The 20,655-nt window shown below is 39.3% G+C and overlaps 1 protein-coding gene across 2 annotated transcripts; it reads right to left on the reverse strand.

The window, feature by feature from the left end:
• Positions 1-176: 176 nt before the first annotated feature.
• Positions 177-20,538, reverse strand: LOC121907904 (collagen alpha-4(IV) chain-like). Of its 2 annotated transcripts, XM_042427411.1 has the most exons (48): positions 20,428-20,538; positions 20,067-20,149; positions 19,096-19,138; positions 15,636-15,707; positions 15,020-15,154; positions 14,730-14,774; positions 13,334-13,450; positions 12,888-12,947; positions 12,696-12,731; positions 12,404-12,466; positions 12,180-12,215; positions 12,019-12,060; positions 11,819-11,902; positions 11,550-11,594; positions 11,402-11,467; positions 11,253-11,297; positions 11,119-11,172; positions 10,681-10,747; positions 9,993-10,097; positions 9,656-9,817; positions 9,377-9,385; positions 9,160-9,249; positions 8,698-8,849; positions 8,531-8,603; positions 8,050-8,156; positions 7,734-7,917; positions 7,577-7,648; positions 7,243-7,350; positions 6,867-7,085; positions 6,536-6,700; positions 6,204-6,371; positions 5,897-6,040; positions 5,532-5,639; positions 5,224-5,402; positions 4,900-4,963; positions 4,667-4,741; positions 4,275-4,382; positions 3,976-4,083; positions 3,604-3,675; positions 3,311-3,448; positions 2,817-2,915; positions 2,480-2,635; positions 2,285-2,392; positions 1,840-1,980; positions 1,603-1,719; positions 1,174-1,362; positions 783-1,066; positions 177-697 (listed from the first exon to the last, which is right to left on the reverse strand). In XM_042427411.1, exons 2-48 carry the CDS (start codon positions 20,105-20,107, stop codon positions 437-439), a joined length of 5,016 nt encoding a protein of 1,671 aa, XP_042283345.1. In that variant the 5' UTR covers positions 20,108-20,149; positions 20,428-20,538; the 3' UTR covers positions 177-436. The 2 variants fall into 2 exon arrangements, with proteins under 2 accessions (XP_042283345.1, XP_042283346.1); XM_042427412.1 differs by lacking the exon at positions 9,377-9,385.
• Between the last annotated feature and the right edge of the window lie 117 nt (positions 20,539-20,655).

A 20,655-nucleotide genomic window follows, 5' to 3' on the forward strand; every position in this document is an offset into this window, starting at 1 on the left:
AACTGTCATAGCTGTTGAACTCTGAATGACTCGTGGTGCTGAAACTTTTTAAAATATTCTAATTCAGGAGAAGCACAATTTAAATGAAGAAGGAAACATCTCCCAGTGGATGATTCAGTTAGGATTTCGCCACTTGTCACAAGAAGTGGAAGAATACAAAATCACAAGATACAGCATCAAGACGATCAATTATCAAACATTTTTTGTCATTGGAAATAGCACCAGATTCAAATTAATGACAGCAAAAAGATACAGTGACAACAACATGGTAAAATAAAAAGGTTCAGATAAATGTAAATGTGTACAAATTGCAAAAAACACACTTTTTAAGTAATATATCACCATATATGATCTAGTTATAACCCTGAGTGGTACACAGAATTGGGTTTTAAAAAAAGGAAACAATTACAAAATAATAAAACTAAGGTGGGGTCCTTTACTGTTGTCTGAGGCAGACATGACACTGACTAGCCTTGCGTCGCTGTTTGTCGACTGCTTTGATGGTGCTATGTCTCGGGGTGATAAACTGATCTGTCTGACTAACAGTAGTCAGCCAAAAACTGTAGAGGTTGGCAAAGTAGTGACAGGAACCCCGCGCACCCTGGCACTCTATGAAGGGGTGAGTTCGGAAGTCTTTAAGGCAGCTACCAGAAGAGGTCAGAGACTGGCCACCACCCTCATCACCTGCTCCTGTATGCTGAAGACAGGAAGGCAGCTAGTCACCATTAAAGGAATTGATAGCATTATTTCACACACATACTTAAGCTCTTTATCAAACTCACCAGGAGGAAAGAGTATCCTGTCCACAGACTCCTCCAGCCAGGTGGGCATAAAGGGACTTTTTGATCCTGGCTGTGAAAAGCCACTGCAGGCGAAACTGTCTCACACACCACACAGCGGCTGATGTGGGAACTAATCTCCTGGTCAAAGAGTGGCATCATAGGTATGGGAGCAGTGGTGGAGAGCCAATAGGATTTGTCGTTGCGACTAGAGTAGTGACAGGCAGCTTTGTTGCAGTACGAGAAAGGCATGGTGGAAAATACAGACAGGCAAGATCCAGCCTGGCCTACAGGGATAGGAGGTAAAAGAACAGAAATAAGGTAAAAGCAAAACATGTTAGGATAAACTCATTTAAAGAAACCAACAAAAGTATCACTTTATGCAGACACTTACCCAAGTCTTGTGTATGAGCCTTCTCTTGTCCCTCCAGATAGACCAGACTGTAGCCCACCCAAAGCTGACTGCTGCCGTCAGGGCACTGTGGCACCTGAACTGACTGGCTGTGGATAACCAACAGGAAGCCTGACCTCAATGCCCCCCTACAGCCTGGCTCACCTGGATCACCAGGTAGACCTGAGATACCTAGAGGGTGTCGAGGTGGAACAGGGAGCAAGGAGGTGAAATGGAAGAGGGATATGTACAAGGAAGAGAAATACAGGACAGATTAAATTAAGTATTTCTTTGGAGGCTGTAATCATTTCATATCTTGACTTGTGTGAATAACTATTTAGTCGTAATGAAGATGTCTTTCATTTTAACAATCCTTACACTAGATTAAATAGTACAAACATTGGAATTGTCAGATGACTGTGTTTTATTCACCTTGAGGTCCGGTAAATCCTTTCTGGCCAACATCTCCTGCATCTCCAACAGGACCATCACGACCAGGAGGACCTGGTGTGCCAGGCGGGCCCATAGGACCTACAGGACCCTTCTGTCCTGGAACACACAGACACACACAGATACAAACAGACAAGCGGAGGATGATTTTTTTTTAAAGTACCAGAAAGTGTACACATATACATATACATACACAGAGAATATATTAATCTCTCATGCCTTTATATCCTGGAGTCCCAGGAGGACCCTCATCGCCATTGAATCCCATGGGTCCTAGGTTACCAGGTGGTCCTGGTAATCCTTTGGGAGCTCTCCCGTTGAACCCTCCCTTGACACAATCACCACGGGCACCCTTAGCACCTGGATAAAGACATGACACATTCATTACCAGACATACAGTACATATACCACAACATCATCAGAAGTGTTCATAAATTAGAATTAATTCTAAATCGATAAATGTGAAATAAAACAAAAAAGAAATATAGGGACTTATATCGGAACAGATGTCCTAAGTACAGGTCCACCAGAGACCTTGGTGTCATGTCACTTGCCTCCCTCCCTCCATGTGTCCTGTCAATTTCCACTGTTAACAGTCCAATATAGGCAAAACACAAAATAGAAAAACAAATTCATGATGTCTCATAGCTACATTGCCACTGACCAATGTCTCCAGGTGGGCCAGTTGCTCCTTTGCGACCCCAGGGCCCAGGGTCACCTTTCTGACCTCTTGGTCCTTGAGGACCTATGGGACCAGGCAGACCCCTCTCACCTGTAAAAGTGCAGCAACATTTAGAGTGCATTCAAGTGGATGACAATGGTGGAATTACTAATGGTGGCTGACTGGACTGTAATGTACCCTTTGGTCCTACAAATCCGTGGCAGGTCTGAGTACCAGGAGGTCCTGGAGGGCCCCTATCTCCTTTACAGCCTGGTAACCCAGGTGGACCAGGTGGTCCTAGGTCTCCTTTGCAGGGCATGCTGCTGCCTGGAGATCCTTGCCTCCCAGGAGGACCTAAAAACCCAATACAACATCCCAGATGTGGAATGATGGATATAAAGGCACACATACCCATAGCTAAACATGAACATGTGCACAAAATCCACACACTGTTCATTCCAAAATGTGGCCATAAAGAAATGGAATCATGTACAGACATATACAGACAAACAGATGAAAATTAACACATACACACCTGGGGGTCCCGGATGTCCTTCTGATCCTGTATCTCCGCACGGTCCACGCAAAGGCGGGAAACATTCTATTCCAGGGAATCCAGGTTCACCTGGGAGACCTGAGGGAGGAAATAAAGAAATGTTTTGTATCTCTTTCGTGTCTATCTCTCGAATATATAGAGGAGTGGAACAGTAAAATAAGAGAATCTTACTGAACATCAGCATAATATGAAAATTAAAAAAAAAAAATTTGACTTCTGTGGGTACTGTGAGAAGAAATCTACTCAGCTAAATTATATGTTTTGTTAATTGTATGTCAGTGTGAGCTAAACTACATTCAAAATATAAATTAAAACTTAAAATGTTTGTCTTTTCACTTCAACTATATTTTTAAGAAAAAATTATGGTAAAAGCAAATCCAGTTTATGAATCAAAGGTCTTTGAATGTGTATTGTCCCCCCACCATTATAGACAGGTGCAGTAGAGGTACTACTTATGATAATAGTTATGATACCTTTGTTGCCAGGCGGGCCCCTCGGGCCCCTCAGGCCTTTTGATCCGTGCAAAATGACTCCTGGAAGCCCTGGGTTGCCCTTACGACCTTTGACTCCAGGAAAACCAACTGGTCCTGGAGGGCCAGGGATATCTTTGCCTTGAAATGTATGGATGAGTACATTTAAGTGATGGTATTCCACTTTTTAGTATTATTTACGTAAATAACTACAATCAACAAAAATTTAATATAACAAACACACCATGAAAGATGTGCAAAGAAAAATAGTTGCTAAACTTTTTTATCCCTCTTACCACTTGCTCCTTTCATCCCTTTTGGACCTATAAGACCATCCAGTCCATCCAGACCTGGGGGTCCAGGGAGCCCTAATATAAGATCACAATACAATATAAGAATAATGTCGTTGGGTGTCTTCAGCATTCAAAGGCACTTTCCCTTCAGTACATAACCAAGATGTTTTACCTTTCTCCATGAGTCTTCTGAAATTTTACTTTTAAATTTTAATTTTACTTTTTTCTTTGCAGCTACATTTCAAAACCCATTTTGACACAGAATTCAAGCCAGGTGATAGCCAATACAAACCAATACAAATGACATAATGGAGACTTACTGCAGCTGTACTGTTCATTTAATGATGGGAGAGACAATGGACCTTGTGTTAGTACCTGGAGGTCCATATGGGCCAGGTGAGCCAGGTGGTCCCTGACCTCCACTATCACCTTTCACACCTGGAAAACCTGGACGACCTAATGGACCATGAGGCCCAGGGAGACCTGTAGAGGCACACACACATAAAAGAGCTCAAACCAATATGTATTCAGAAAACACATTGGCAAAAAGCTACAGCAGAGATTTACATCATGTACAGACAAACTATCCTGGTTACAGATGCAATGTTCTTTCACTTTATTTACAACATCTGCAGCACATTAGTTCACTGATACAAATCTTCACTGGAAATTACCTGGTCCACCTTTTCTTCCCTGTTCTCCAGGGGTGCCTGGTTGTCCAGGTTGTCCTGGGATTCCCCTGGGGCCAGGATCACCTGGATCTCCTGGATTCCCTCTTGGTGCTGGAGGGAAGAGAAAAGCAATGAATGAGAGAAGCTTAAGTGGGTTGATGGGATGTTACTCTAAAATGTCAAAAGCATTGCCTGGGATAGGGTGAAGGAAAGTGTTTTTACTATTTATATAAAATCATTTTGTGAATATAGATTTCCAGATATATTTCAACTCCCTATATATAGTCTAGGAAACTGACAAACCTCTTTCAAGACAAGTTGAGAGATTTTTCTCAGAGTCCCTCCTCATCATTTGTAGTAGATCTTCTGCTCAGTATAGCATATTCTAAACTTACCACTGTGTCCTTTCTCCCCTGGAAGTCCTTTGGGTCCAGGTCGACCTGGTGGTCCAAAAGATTCACCTTTCTCACCTGGAACAGGTTTGGACAGGTTTCATTAAATTCAGTCCAAATAAATGACACAGGTATGAAATCCTGTTGTTATATATACTTAATTAATTATTTCTTTTTTGTGCTGCTTGGATTAATATCTCTTAAAAGTATAAAACTTAACCTCTCTTTTGACTCACCTTTGGCACCTGGAAATCCTGGTAGCCCTGGGATTCCCAGATGTCCTCTAAGCCCTGGATCACCCTGTATATCAACATCCACACATTCAAACTATTTAACATCATTTATAAATCTTACATATAATAAATGATGTACAGTCAAGTCTGTTGGAATTATCAGAAATTATATGCTGTCTGTCACACAATTAGTGTTTTTATTATAGTTTTTTTCCTAAGTGACTCAGCTATTTTTCTGTCTTTGATAGGACAGATATTGAACATGGTGCAAAGACTCATACAGCTGCCTCTGAAATGTGAAGATAATAAATGAGGTTCATTGTATACCAGATCTCCACCATGCCCAGGATATCCCCTTGGACCAGGGAAACCTTTAATTCCAGTATAACCAGGAGGTCCTGGTATTCCTGTCCTGCCTGGAACACCAGCACTCCCCTTTAACCCTGGTGGACCAGGCAATCCATTATACCCTGTATCGCCTGGCACTCCTTTTGAGCCCTTTGAGCCTGCAAGGGAAAAAGCAAATAAAAGTATACGCAGTAAATCTTTAGTATGTCTTTGTATTGAAGAGACTTGAAATTCAAAAAACAATCTTGTTTTAAATAAATATTTGAGTTAAGAAACAGATCCATTGCCTGGAAGTCCATTTTGGCCTGGTCGCCCGTTTCTCCCAGGTGGTCCTTGTGAACCTTTTATTACATTCATGTCTGTTGGTCCTGGTAATCCTGGGGGACCAGGTAACCCTGAATGGACCACAGAGTTTAGATGAAATGCTTGCAAGTCTGATTCATTAAGTACACAGACATCAGAAAACATGTTGTCACACATTTTCTTTCCACATTCATCCTTATTTAGTCTCCACTAGCCACTACTGTACCTGCAGCTGTATAGAGACTTGCTGTTTCCAAACTATTATGTACCACCTGGTCAAGGCCAATTGAACTGTAAATATCTTATTTCTGCTATGTTTCAAACACATGGTATATACAGAGACATTTACCTTTATTACCAGGCGATCCTGAGTCTCCTATGCAACCTGGGCGACCATCAAAGCCTCTCTCCCCCTGTTTCCCTCTGGGTCCTGGAGGTCCAGGATAACCTGGAAAACCTGGGGCCCCAGCCCTGCCAGGGTACCCCCTTTCGCCTTAGGGAAAGAATAAAGTAGCCTTTCTATATCTGATGCACAATCTTTTGTGAGGGGTATAGTTCATTCAACTGATTGGAAATGTAAAGCTTTTGATAGTGACAGTGAGACAGGTAGTTTGACAGTGATAAGGGTTTCTTATCGAGGGAAACTATTGGTTCACCTTTCTGTCCTGGCCAGCCATCACTCCCAGGATCTCCTGGGGGGCCAGTGGTGCCTCTTGGTCCAGCTGGCCCTGGCACACCAGGACGGCCAGGTAAACCTTGTTGACCCTTCCATCCATGGCCAGGTGGACCTATATCTCCCCTCATACCCTTCTGACCAGGGTTGCCTATGCAACATCATGAAGTTGAATTAAAGGAATTCATCTGTGAGAGGGTGGCTCCATGAAAAATATGCATGAATGCACTCTGGAATTAATCTTGACAGTTTTAAGGGACATTTAGAGTGACAGCATCACCTCCATAATTCTACTTTCTGCTGCTGTAAGCTCACCTGGTACCCCCTTCAGTCCAGGGTTTCCTGGAGGTCCTGGAGGGCCAAAATACTCTCTTGTGTCACACAAAGTGCAGGGTGGGCCTGGGGGACCAGTGGCACCAGGGTCACCACTGACTCCTTGTTCTCCTTTATGGCCTGGTTGTCCAGGTTGGCCTTGTACACCTGTGATTCCATTATGATGTAAGATTCAACCCAAAGCACCAATGGTCAATCAATTCCAATGCACAGTAAAGAATGGGAAGTACATTGTAATTCTGTTTTTTGTGATACTGGCCATATTACTTAAATCATAAAACACTGTGAGGTTTGGTTGGTAAATGACACTCACCTGGAAGCCCAGGGGTTCCAGGAATGCCAGGAAATCCCTTCCACCCCACAGCCCCAGGGCGGCCAGGTGGGCCAGGAGCACCTGGTTGGTCAGTGAAGACATCTCCTTGGGAACCCTTCTTGCCTTTGGGTCCTGGTTTACCAGGATGGCCTGGAGGGCCTTCCCGGGAAATTCCATCAGGACCAGCATCACCTGGATCTCCAATTAAACCCTGAGGTCCTGTTACAAATAAGAGAAGCCTATAAGCATGCAAACAACTCTACTAAATGTGGATGATTGATGATCCAAAAGCGTCAATCTGGGTCCTACAGTGAAAAAAAGTTTTAAAATTTACACCTTATATATAATATATAATAACACCTTATGGGGCCACTACCTGGCGGTCCACTTCTTCCAGTCCCGCCATTATCTCCTTTTATGCCTTTAGGGCCTGGGGATCCTGAGTTTCCTGGGAGACCATTTCTTCCTGGATCACCTGGACTCCCTACATTGAACCAAATAAAAATGAAAGTTGATGTAGTATGTCCAACAAATTCTGCCATCAAATTTGAGCTAATAACTTACAAATACATCACTTTTAAACAGTGATTGTAGTGCCCATTCTATTTAACTTGGATATTGTTGGAAAACAGCAGTGAGATGGAGCTTTTCACCAAATGGTCAAATGCAACTGAGTTGTGTCTGAAATGTGTAACACCTGTAAGACTTACCTGGTGAACCTGGCTCACCCTTAGGACCAGGTGGTCCAATCTCAACCTCATGACAGCATTGGTCAACTTCACCTGGTGACACAGAGACAATGTGTTTTTTGAGCTAGTGACATCTGGTTTAATGTGGGAAAAATCTGAATTGAACACAGTCTCTAACCTGGAGGACCTGGTGGTCCAGGAATTCCTGGAAGGCCAGGATGTCCCTGATTTCCTTTAAATCCAGTCAGCCCCTTGGAGCCTGGAAAACCAGGACCTGGGGGGCCCGCAAACCCCGGAATCCCTTTGGGTCCAGGATCACCAGGGCTACCTCTGGGACCAGGTAATCCTGCATATCCAGCACCCTGCAACAGCAGGGTAGATCAAAGTAGAACATTTTTAACAGGCACAGTATAATTTATCAGGTACAATTTAATAATCATACCATCTGTTTCATGAAAAATATTTCATTTACAGTAAATGTAGAGCACACTCACTGGTGGTCCAGGGTCTCCTGCAGAGCCAGGGTAGCCATCCAGTCCTGGCTTCCCTTGTGCTCCATGAGAACCAGAATGTCCAGGGTCTCCTTGGTTACCCTTGGCACCTTTCAGTAAATAAAAAGAATCTGTACATGTTAGACTGTAAACATTTAATAACCCTGGTTATTGTCATGTATGAAATAAAGATCTTTGTTTTTTATTTGCCAAAGAGCCCAAAGTTACCAACAGACAAATAATGCATCTTAATATAAACCTTTTTGAATGGGATGTGCAGAACACAGTGTACTGTAATTTATTACTGTAAGTTATTGCACTTAAAGAAAACTGAATATGAACTTGAATTGAATTATATCTTCACCTAGAATTATCCCATTATCAACTCTATAGAACAGAGATTTCCTAGCATTTCAAATACCTACAAGACAAAACTTTCTTTGTATAATAATACTGTGCATAGTGCAGTTTAACAGATGCTCACCTTTAACTCCTATCACAAAAGAGTCCCCTTTCTGACCCTTCTGTCCTTTTACACCAGCAAGTCCTTGAAATCCCTGCAAGAAAAACCCAATGTAAAATACAAATCTATGTTTCTGTGGCTATAACAATGAACCGATTTATTGTATGTAGTTAGAGTCCTGTCTTCACCTGTGGTCCTCTTGGACCCTCGTCTCCTTCCACTCCTGGGTCCCCCTTCAGTCCTTGAGTTCCAGGTAACCCTGGAGGTCCTGGATAACCAGGTGTACCAGGGGGGCCTATGGGGCCCCCACCAGATCCACATTGACATTCCCCTGGACAACCTATGGTAGAAAGAGATGTCAAAAGTGTATGACAAATCTGTTTTGGTCTTTCTCACACATACATGCACACACACACACACACACACACACACACACGCATGCACGCACACACGCACACACACACACACACACACACACACACACACACACACACACACACACACACACACATACAAACACAAAGGGCCTGAGTTGAGCTGAGATCAGTTGCAGTGTATTCCCACAGGATGTTTAGATTCTGAAGGTCAGTGAGCACAGAGAGAAGAGCACAATCTTTGCTTGTGGGATTAACAAATGCACAAAAAAACACCTTTTATTCCTCTGAGCCCTTTGTTTCCAGCAGATCCTATAGGTCCGGGGTCACCAGGGTCCCCTGGATACCCAGGCTCACAGTAGTAATCTGTTGGTTCAGCCAGCCACAAATATCGATTACCATACATGTAAGTTAAACATTTCCACAAGTTGATTGATGGCAAAATTGAGCATTAAAATGAGCAGACTTTTATTAGTAGTATTTGAAAACTCACCTCCACACCCTAATTGGATCCCATTAAGTATGCAATATCATGTGCACACACACACACAAACACACACACACACACACACACACACACACACACACACACACACACACACACACACACACACACACCAGAAGGTAAAATGTGTAATGTTACATTCAAATAATTATGCACAAAAACACATGACAAATTTAGCAATTATTCAAATAATGAATTTGTATTTGTGAGATTAACTGACACATATAAGAAACTCGGGTGTTATTTCTAAGTACAGATGTACAGTACCTGGACGACCAGGGGGGCCTCTGACACCTGTATGTCCGCGTTGTCCTTTAGTTCCCTTTGGTCCTCGAAGTGGATCGATTACAAAGTTGTTATATATTCCTGGCTCTCCTTTTAGGCCTTTAGGGCCGAGGGGCCCTCGAGGACCAGGCAGACCCAGCTCCCCTAGAAAGGTATGAGAGGCGATATGAAAATTTTGATAAGGTAGCCTCAACAGTTTAAAAACCAGACCATTGATGTGAAACAAAGAAAGAATAGTATACATTGGGTCAAGTATACAGTGCATAAATTCAGGCGTAACCTGAAAGATAAGGACCAGAGACAAAGGCTTAACTTTAACCTTGTATTGGTAATCCTGGTGAGCCAGAGGGTCCAGGCAAGCCCATATACCCGGGGTCACCTGGTGGCCCAGATGTTCCAGGTTTCCCGCGTTCACCTTTAGCACCTGAGACAGACACAGAACTGAGATTTTGAAATTCAGAGATGCTTGATTATTGTCATACAGTAACTATGGTTATTTAATAACTTAACAGAAGTGTATGAGAATTTACAAATTAACACTAATTTCAAATAAAACAGTGTTTAAAGTGATGGTCTCCGAAAGTATATTTATCCATATTTTGGTGAAAATACAACTGCTTAGAAAATATCAATGGACAGTAGAGAAGGCTGGTTTAAGAAGTCTATATAGGTCATACAATTTGGTGCTTTTTTGAATATGTTGTAAATGACATTATTCAAGCTGACCACATCTTGAAATTAAAAACATTTCACCACTTCCTTTTAATCCTAGAATGGTCATATAGGATTGACATCTGCGGTAATCAGAACATTGTTTTGTCAATATACTGTAGTAATAACCAAATCTTCGACAATAACACCAAAATTGTAAACTTTTGGACCAGTTTACAATCTTGAAATATTTCATTATTAAATTTTAAACAAAATAATTTGCATAGGATGGTGCTACATGTGGCCACATGTAGCACAACCAGTGCAGGAGAGTATAGTTACTGCTATGGTCTCACCTCTCACAAGACCATTCTCATTAAGATATCCAGGGGGACCTGGGAGACCTGGATCTCCTTGGTAACCCTGTTGGTTGCAATGAGAGACACAGAGGGATTTACATAATATTTTTTAAAATGAGAAGAATGAGCAAGCATCACTGAACTGGTCTAAAAAAAGTGACCATCCCACTGAACAACCACCAGACAAGGAATGATTTTTTTTCTTTACTTTCTTCCTATACTAGTGCATTTCTACTTGTAAGAGGAACAAAGACAAGGATAATCTGTCCTGCTGAATACTATGCATCCATGTTATCAATATCAAACTGAGTGTCACCAGAACCTTCTCTTCTTTAAGTTTCCTGCCCAGTAGCCCTCAATGCTTTCACTATTATGGACTATTTTTAGAGAAAATTGATGAAAGCTTTCTTTTGCTCAAAGTTGTACAGAGCTCACCTTTAGTCCAGGTCTTCCGATGAGACCTGGAAGTCCTTTCTCTCCATGGACACCCTGAAAATATATCAAAGTATTTTACTTAAAATATCTAAGTATAGTAGCATAGGGAAGACTTCATCATGTGACAGTTGTACCTCAGGTCCTGTTGGTCCATCTCTACCAGGAAACCCTGGGGTACCCTAGAAATGGAAACAATGAACTGAAGAATATTGTATATATATGTCTATGTGTGTAGGTATATGTTTGTTTAAAAGTCTGGTGCAGTGTGATTAAAGTCACCTACCCGAATTCCAGGAAAACCAAGAATCCCTTGCTCCCCTTTAATTCCATTGTAGTCTCTGCTCGCACCCTGTTAAGGTAAAAAAGTAAATCAAAATACCTTTCTCTTTCCCTCTGAACAGGCAAAACCTAACATACAGGATAAAACTCACACTTATGCCCTTTGGTCCACATGGTCCAGGAAGACCTTGTTCTCCCTGAGACACACAAAAGAAAATAATTGTAAAAATACTGCATGGAGAGAGTAGATTTTGATTTGCAACTTTTAGATTAGAATGTACTGACACAGGATGATATTGTTTAGATTGATTAAAATCATTAAATGAATTACCATAAAACCTTAAAGACAAGAATCAAGTTGGATTCCCTTTAATACAGGTCTAGATAAGACCACAAATACAAATTTGGGCTTTGCCTTCACCTTGTGACCAGCGGGTGGGAGAATCTGTGGAGGAAATTCTATGACTTCCTCTGGTCCTTGTAGGCCAGGTGGGCCTTGCTCCCCCTGAAATTATGAAATTAAAAGGGTAAAGACATTTGCTGGGGTTATAAGTTGGATGCATTCATACCACAAGGCAAAACTTCAGTGCACAGTTGTCAAAGACCAAAATGGTTTCTTACATCGTCACCCTCAATGCCTGGCAGTGATCTTCCAGGGTCGCCCTACACGACAAACAAAACTGTTTAGTATGGTTTTGTGTTTGTGTGAATCTATGTGAGCATGTAAGTGAGGATTTTCTACTACAACATGCACTGGTGAAGAATTAAAGCAGGTAACTCACTGGTGGTCCTCTTACACCTTTAGCTCCTTTCAAGCCCTAAATTGAATCACAAGTACAAATATACTCTTTCACAGATAGAGCACTGCATTTCCTCTCATCATAGAGATCATGAATATTAGTGGTCTAATATATTGCTGCATACTGAGCATGTACAGTATTATACAATAATATGCTGTCTTGTTATAATTCTAACCTATACAAAAGGAAAGAAAATATTTTTTCACCTCACGTCCAGATGGTCCAGTAGGGCCAGTGAAGCCTTTAGGCCCTGTGTCTCCTTTTCTTCCCTGGGTTACAACAGAACAAAACAAGACAATGAATAAACAAACAAACAAACAAACAAATAATTAAACTAAACAATTACACACAATTATATGTTAATGAGACTAAACATGACGTTAGGTCAACTACAAGCAGAGAGTGTAACATTTAAAGCATTTAATCTCTGCTTCATTTGTGAGCAGAATACTACTGAGGAATATTGCTTTAGTGTCAAAATAAGAACAGAAAACATACAGGTAGACCACGTTCTCCATCTAAACCGGGGTCCCCCTATAAGATAAAATTAAAGGAAGATGAGAATGATGAGAATATTTACAGCCATGGTAAATTGCAAATAATTATGGAACTATGGGAAAGAAAGAGGTTTTGACCTTGGTGAGGTACAAACCATCATTATCTGATCTACTCTGATGTAAATGAACTTACAGTATGTCCTAGAAAGATGTACAGAGGTTCTCCCTTAATTCCTTTAGGTCCAGGTGATCCCTGACAAGTAGAAACAAGTGCTGACATCAGACACATTATAAATAATACTTAATTGAATGATTGAATGAAAGAGCTGATATTTTATATTTATCTGTCATCATATCATATAATACTTTGGACACTTTGACAAAACCTTGGATTACATTCACTGACGACATTTTTGAACATTCACTTCCAATGTTTATTTAATTGAATATCACTTAAATATCTGCATATTCAAACTCCTGTATGGTTAAGGTATGGTTAAGATTCCCGTGTACTTTACCTTGCAGCATAACACTGTCAGAACCCTTAAATTTAATCCAAAGGCTGGTGAGGGACATCTGAAGGTCTGATTCCTGACTAAATGATGAAAGAAAGATCAGAACAGTGGCTGCTCTACTCACCGGCGGCCCATCAAAACCATCCGAACCATGAATACCGGGGATTCCTAGTAGACCCCTTGTCCCATTACAGCCATCCAATCCAGGCAAACCAGGCTCACCACCTGCTCCAGGGTGACCCTGAATAATATAATACAGTTATGGTGGTGAATTATAATTGCAGTGTATTGAAAGTCAATTATGGGTTCCCTGACTCTTGACTTTGAGAATTATTTAAAAAATATTTTTTACAGCATTCCGAGCTTCAGGCAAATATTTCATCTAGAACATTTCATAATTATATAGGGATTAAGATGAACAACTTGAGTTCTTATTAATCACAAACACTTCAGCAATGAAAGGCAGCTGCATTATTAGGCAATGAAGAGAACCAGGCCCAGATCTACAGTATTCCATGATATGTCCACTAGAAGGCACACCAGACACATGCTTCAAATCACTGCACCATCTACAGCAGGGGTCAGCATAGGTTCAATCATTGGACAGTTTTTTTTCCAGGTTTTCCAGGTAGACATGCAGGCCTATATGTTGTGTTTATTTCTTTTAATTCATAGCAGCATAAAATTGATTGATAATACTGTTTAGGAGTATGTCATTTTTCCCATTAGTAAGTGAGGCACATTTGACTAAAAACGACTTATACACAAGTACATGTTCTGTGTTGCACTTTGAGGCAAGAGATGTACTTTATTGGCTATATCCGGCTCCTGCTTCATTTATGATTGATTGAAAGTACTGCTGGTGTTTCCTTAGAAAAAAAAATGGCATCAGCATACCATTTCTGTTAGACTGCCACCTGTATGTATTTTTGAAGAACAAATCTATTCTGGTCGAATAGGTTAAAGTTGTGGAATTAAAACTGTATTGGAATTCAAACATCAAAAATTAATTTCTGGTATGTTAATTAGACTTAATTTCAGCACCTTGCACTGTCCAAATAGCATGCTGCAATCATGGTATCAATGCCTCTCACTGTCTGTGGGCAGTATTACATGTAACAAGCTCAAATATATATATATTGGGATTTCATGAACCTTCTACAATAGATTTGTGAAAAATTATGTAAAGATTTTAATGTAAACAATGAAAATTAAAACTTGGGCTGCTATTTGCCTACCACTGATCTACAGTAATGTGGAGCAGTGAATGCTACATGACATATTTACAAATGGAGGAGTTTCAGATATTATTATCAAATGCATATCCTAAATTTATTTTGAGAGATTATGAAAAAATAAGTGAGACCACTCCACATTTTGAGCTGTACAGGGTCTGGGAAGTTGCTGCAATTCCCTCAGAGGGTTTCTCACCTCTAAGGGATTATTGTAGTCAGTGTGAATTGTACTGTATATGTTTTTCTGATTTGTAGATTAAGAAAAAACAACAGTGGTTTACTCACCGACAAGCCATTATTACCATGAAAACCAGGAGCACCAGTCTTGCCCTGAAATGTAAAAAATAGGATTTTGTGCATTGTACACTCTCACCCCTTTCATTTTCTCTCTCACTAGCACAACATTATTTTGAGTGACTTCAATAATGCAGACCTATTGTGATTATCAGTTGCATTTGTAAACAGTATCTGCCTTGCTTTCTGTGTCTCTTTCTTTCTCTGTTTCAGACACAACACACACACACACACACATACACACACACATATAAAACATGCATGTGAACATGCAAACTGACGCGCTCTCCTCTGGGCCCGACTGGGCCAGGTGATCCATATTCTCCCATCCTGCCTTTCTCTCCAGAAAGCCCTTCATATCCAATTTGTCCCATTGGTCCCTTGGGTCCTTGCTTTCCTGGCTTACCTGGAGCCCCCTGCAAAGAGAAAAGTAATGTAAAAAAAAAGAAAGAAATAAAATAAAAAACATAACACTTAGACTGTGGTTCTGAGTGACACTTTTAGATTTAGGAACTTTTTTTTTAAGGATCATTAAGATATATTTATAATAATGTTGCACCACATAAATATGTTTTCATGTAATAGCAATTAATTAGATAAGGCTAGCATGTGCAATATCTATGACGTTATTCTCTATTTATTTCTGGTTAATTATTATATTTTATTTTCTATTATTTATTTTATTAGTTTATTTTCTGCTACTGGTCTTGCTAGGCATTCATGACTAAGACAGGGAACAAAAAAAGTACAAACTAAACATTTTCGTTTCGTTCATTTAGTTAAATATCTTTTTAATCAAGAAAAAATCAATTTAAAATTCAGGATTTCAACCTTAATATTGAGAGAACAATTAAGGATAGATTGCCAATACATAATATGAGAAGAAAGAGTTCATACCCGTGCACCTTTGGACGGAAGACACCTACATACAGAGCAGTCTCTACCTTGACATGGGCCTTCAATCCGCCCCTGGAACAACAAACAGAGACAAACCATAGGCCTCAATCTCAGACTACTAGAGAGAGATGGAGACTGACTGAGGTTGTGTGTGTATGTCTTATTAAAGCATATGACAGTAATTGGTCAGAGGACATCATCAGGCACATCATGGTTGTGATTTGGGGAAATCTGCCAGTCTTGGATATGTTCAGCTTTGAGAGTTAGCCTTGGACTTGAACACATTTCCCTGGGGAGACTGGATGGCCCTGATTAGAAAACTTTAAACAAGTCAGTGTTCACACATAGACTTAGATAAATAACGAGTGTTCCGACCTTGATGAGAATAAAAGCTCACTCACACGCTTTGAGATCCTGCATTTCTGTGACTCTACACCTCTAGATGCCAAGAATCCTCACCAATCTGTGTGTATGTGTGTTTGTGTGTGTGTTTCCTGGGAGTTTTACATTGCTGAGATGTCTGTGTCACAAACACTGGATGATGTTTTTCTCAAAGCACCCTAAATATTTGGATAAGTTTATGCTGGTGAAATTGAGTTCAGTCGCACATCTGTTGATGTCTGTCTGTCCCACTTTCTCTTTTGGTCCAAACATTCATGGGTATCTCTCCACAGGTCAGAAAAAAAACAAAACATTGTGAACTTGGATTTATTAGCCAAATTGAGCTCAAAGTGAGTAGTGAAAACATTGGCAGGCCTCTATTGCTACATGCTTAGCAGTTAAATTGCAATTAGAATTAAGCTATTTCCAACTCCAGCAGAATTTGAAACTTGAGGACTTTGGCAACCCCTTGAGTCCATATCATCACTGTCATATCAAATTTGACAATTTGACTACTTATTCTAACTGTAAGGTCTTGCCCATATGTACGTCTGTATGGCTGATGGTATCATGCATTAATAGATTAAATAATAGCGTTAAATGCCTGTCCTTGTTATCATTTGCATATCAAAACATGTTAACTTACTAACGAGCTAAGGATAGCGCTCTTTTGAAAAAAATTTAAAAGCCAAGCAAATGATTCAATATTTTCAAAAGTTAAACTACTTTCAGAAGGTGCTCTAACACTGTATGATGGTTTAATTTTGGTCAAAGATAAACTACCAGAATCTATTACCATTAGTTGGCCTTGGAAGTAACACTAATACAACTACTGTAAAATTATGTTATGCTAGCTCTGTTGTGCCTCTTTTATGTAAGCTATCATACTTCACTTTTGTTTTTCAGTATTGCTCTTAGAATCCCTTCATCAAAACTAAGCTGCTCTGCCTGATTATGGTTGTAAAGCTACATGCTAAAGTTATTGGACAATCAGCAGAGCCAGGGGTTTAGCTAATACCAACAGGAGTAAAGAGCAATACTGTATTGTGCTAAATTTGCGTTAGCTAACCTAATGATAAATGCAATGTAAAGCTGCTTGCTTTATTTCTAGCGTTGAATGTGAATTATATAGATAGCTATTGATAGGAGCTACTAGTTTGTTAGCAGAATTAGTTCTTTATTTGTTGGTAATAATATTGTCTTTGCACATTTAGTGAGCTCATTTAAACAGTGCAAACTATGCTCTAACACAAATTTTAGCTTGTTTGTTGAGAACATGTAGCTCTATTTCCATCTTATTAATGTATCCAGGCAATATTTAAAGTATCCAGCTAACTGTTTATACAGTTGGATACTAGAAATACATACTACAGTATACAGTGTTATGTACGTGGATCTTTAAGGATATATCGGCCAATTGTATTTTTTTCCAACAGGCATTCCACAAATGTTTCTGATTTTTTAAGAATTTTAACTCCAGTTCTGAGCAGGATATTTTGCAATTTAAAAAATAAACTTGTTGCTTTCTATTGGACGAACTGTATTAATAGTGACTACAATATACTACACATACACCTTTCACAAACAGTATTTTGGCATTTTTGTACTGCAATTTCTTGTTACTCATCAACTAGCCTTACTTATCAACCGATAGAGGTATCTATAATAAACCAACTCAACCAATTTATCAGCCTGGCCAATTTATTGTTCTAGCTATAGAATACAGTTCTTAAATACAGTATGTTCCAATAAGAACAGCAAGCAGTCCTGCACAGGTGTTAACCTAGGACAAATACTATAAACACTTAGCGAGCAACATATACAGTTTCCAGGTGCTTTAAGTACATTGAGGAATTTTAATGGGAAATGCTGAGCCAACACTATGTGTAGACCTTCTGCTTTTGACGTGATCGATCGTGTTTGGGACAAGATAAGGCATGTTTATACAAACAAGAGCACACAGACATATAGAAAACATGCACAAAGTGACATGACGTACATTGAGAGCATCAGGGTCAGGGCTACCTTTGCTGTTAAGTTGATATATTGCTGTTTATGAGAAGTCTAAACCACATTTTTGGCTACTGCAGCAACATCAGCAGTGTTTACACAAAATGAAGTTAACTATGTAACTTTACATAGTGAAACCTCTTGTTCAGCACATGTCACAGAAGGATTGATTCAAAGTTTTGAGGCTGCCAGTGATTTTGTCAGTGTTTCATTAGACTGTATTATATTCTAATATTTTGTCCACCTCCTTTTAAATCATTGAGGGGAAAATTTGAATTAACACTTTTAAAATATTATCAACAAAAATTGAATGCAATAAGCACCACTATATACTGATGTATTGGGTTATATTAGTTTGTACAAATATGCATACTGTAGTAAACCGGTAACTCTGAGCATATTGTAAGGTGGTTGTAATTTCTACTTCATTTGTAAATGAGGCGACAAAATATTGGAAACATCTCTCAGTATAATACAGTCCATTACAAAATGTACCACAGTAATTTGTTGACAAAAAACAACGGAAGTAGTAAAATTGAACATTTTAAGAAAATTCATGTTCATGCCAGTACTATAGTACTGCACGGCAGGCGCAGTTTTTCACTCAGTGCACTTTAGAAGTGTGTTTAATCTACTGAGACCCCAGTTCACTAAATTATTTAAACATAGTCTTAAAATCTGTTCTGAAGCAAAAGGTATAATTTGTGTGCTCTTCCTAGTCTTTATCAGTGTATAATAGCCTACTGTGTGCTGTGGCATTTCAAATAATTTGTAGTTTATCTAAAATAAAATCTAGAACAAAAAGAGTATACACTTCTCTTTTTTGTAATATTCGTGGAAAGATTAGATACAATTTTGATTGCAGTATATGACTGCTGTATATATCTGATAATACTGATTATTCTCAACAATACAACATCGTCATACTGTATGTATATGACTTCATTTGTAGTATATTTTTGCAATTTAACTATTGAAATGATTAATTACAAAGTTTTTAGATTTAAAGGCTGTCATTGTAGTATATTATGTTAACTTGTGTATGAAGAGTTAAAAAGCAAAATCTTACTGCATTGAGCTGCTGCACAAAGATGACCAGGACAAGGATCCACCTGTGAATGTAACAGCGGTAACAGATTAACTGTAGTCTCATTTAGCCCCAGCCACTGGATGTCTTTTGGTCACACAGTTAATGTGATAAAAAGACTAATATGCTTGCTGGTTACTTCATTACCCTGGTTTTCTGCCAATCTGATACAAACCGCACAAGATGTGAGGAAAACATTTTATTCATGAAAATTAAATCTTAATTAGAAAAAAAAAAGGCAATTCCACTTGTTAAATTGCTGCACGTTAGTTGCTCTTGTAATGGGCTTATAACTAATACTCCATTCAGTCTGTGTGTCTGTGTGTCCGTGTATATAGGAGGTCAGTTTTTTACAGTGTTTACATAATGGAAGGCATGCAGATGTGAGGAATATCTGAGTAAACAAGCAAGAAATGTGTTTGTCCCCAGGGTAATGGGCATGTAAATTCCATCAAACATTGTGAGATTTAACTTGTAAATGTTAACATTTTTTAAACAATTTTCAGTATCAAAGCACTCAGTGACATGTATACAGAATATTGCAGATGAGGGGATTTTAAAAAGAGAAAACACAAAGATCTTGACAAAATATTATAGAAGTTACGACAAAAGCTAAAAGCTTTCTATATAAACTCCTACATTCCTTCTGCGTTTTCTAATGTAAGGATATACATACATATAGTACATACACACAGTACATACATATATACATATACATAGCTATACAGTCAAAATAACTTCAAATGATCATGAGATATCATCAGATAGGAGTGCTGTTAAATATATCTATCTATCTATCTATCTATCTATCTATCTATCTATCTATCTATATATATATATATATATATATATATATATATATATATATATATATATATATATATACACATATACACCTAATAATGATATTATTATTATTCATTTATTATCTACATTGTTGCAGTTGGACTAACCTGAGGGTGCACCATGTCACAACAGTTGGTGAGGATCTCATCTTAACAGCTGAACAGGTGAGCTTTGGTCTCAGTGCTGCCCCCTATGGAGGATAAAAGGTAGAATGAAACACCAAAGTCGTCAACAGCCAAACTCTGGACACCTGTGATGCATGGTTAACATTACGTGACAGTAGAGAATAACTTCCATTCAGATAATGCTTTAAAATTAAGCACATGCTATTATAGTAACAAAAAATGAGAATATGCTACGGATAAAGATGTTGGTGCTGCCCTCCCACCTTGTTTATCTCTTTAGGCTTGTCTCTAAGGTCTATAGGTAGCAGTCTCTCATGAACAAAGAACAACTTTTGCAACTCACCCAAATTCAGATACTCAGATGAATCTTAGTGCATCCTAAGCAGGATCATCTCCGGCAAGATACAGACTAATCTCCTGCCTCTGTATCAGTAAAAAACCAAACGGAACAACTGCCACTGTTTGTAAAACCTGAAGTGAGATGAGGGGAGGAAATGATGACTGGCCTTGACTGCATCAGGATGTTCAGACCGCCTTCCTCTTCAGGGTGAAATTAAACAACTCTGTGCTG

Source organism: Thunnus maccoyii, chromosome 12 (assembly GCF_910596095.1).
Source record: "Thunnus maccoyii chromosome 12, fThuMac1.1, whole genome shotgun sequence".
In the NCBI taxonomy this organism is placed as follows: Eukaryota; Metazoa; Chordata; class Actinopteri; order Scombriformes; family Scombridae; genus Thunnus; species Thunnus maccoyii.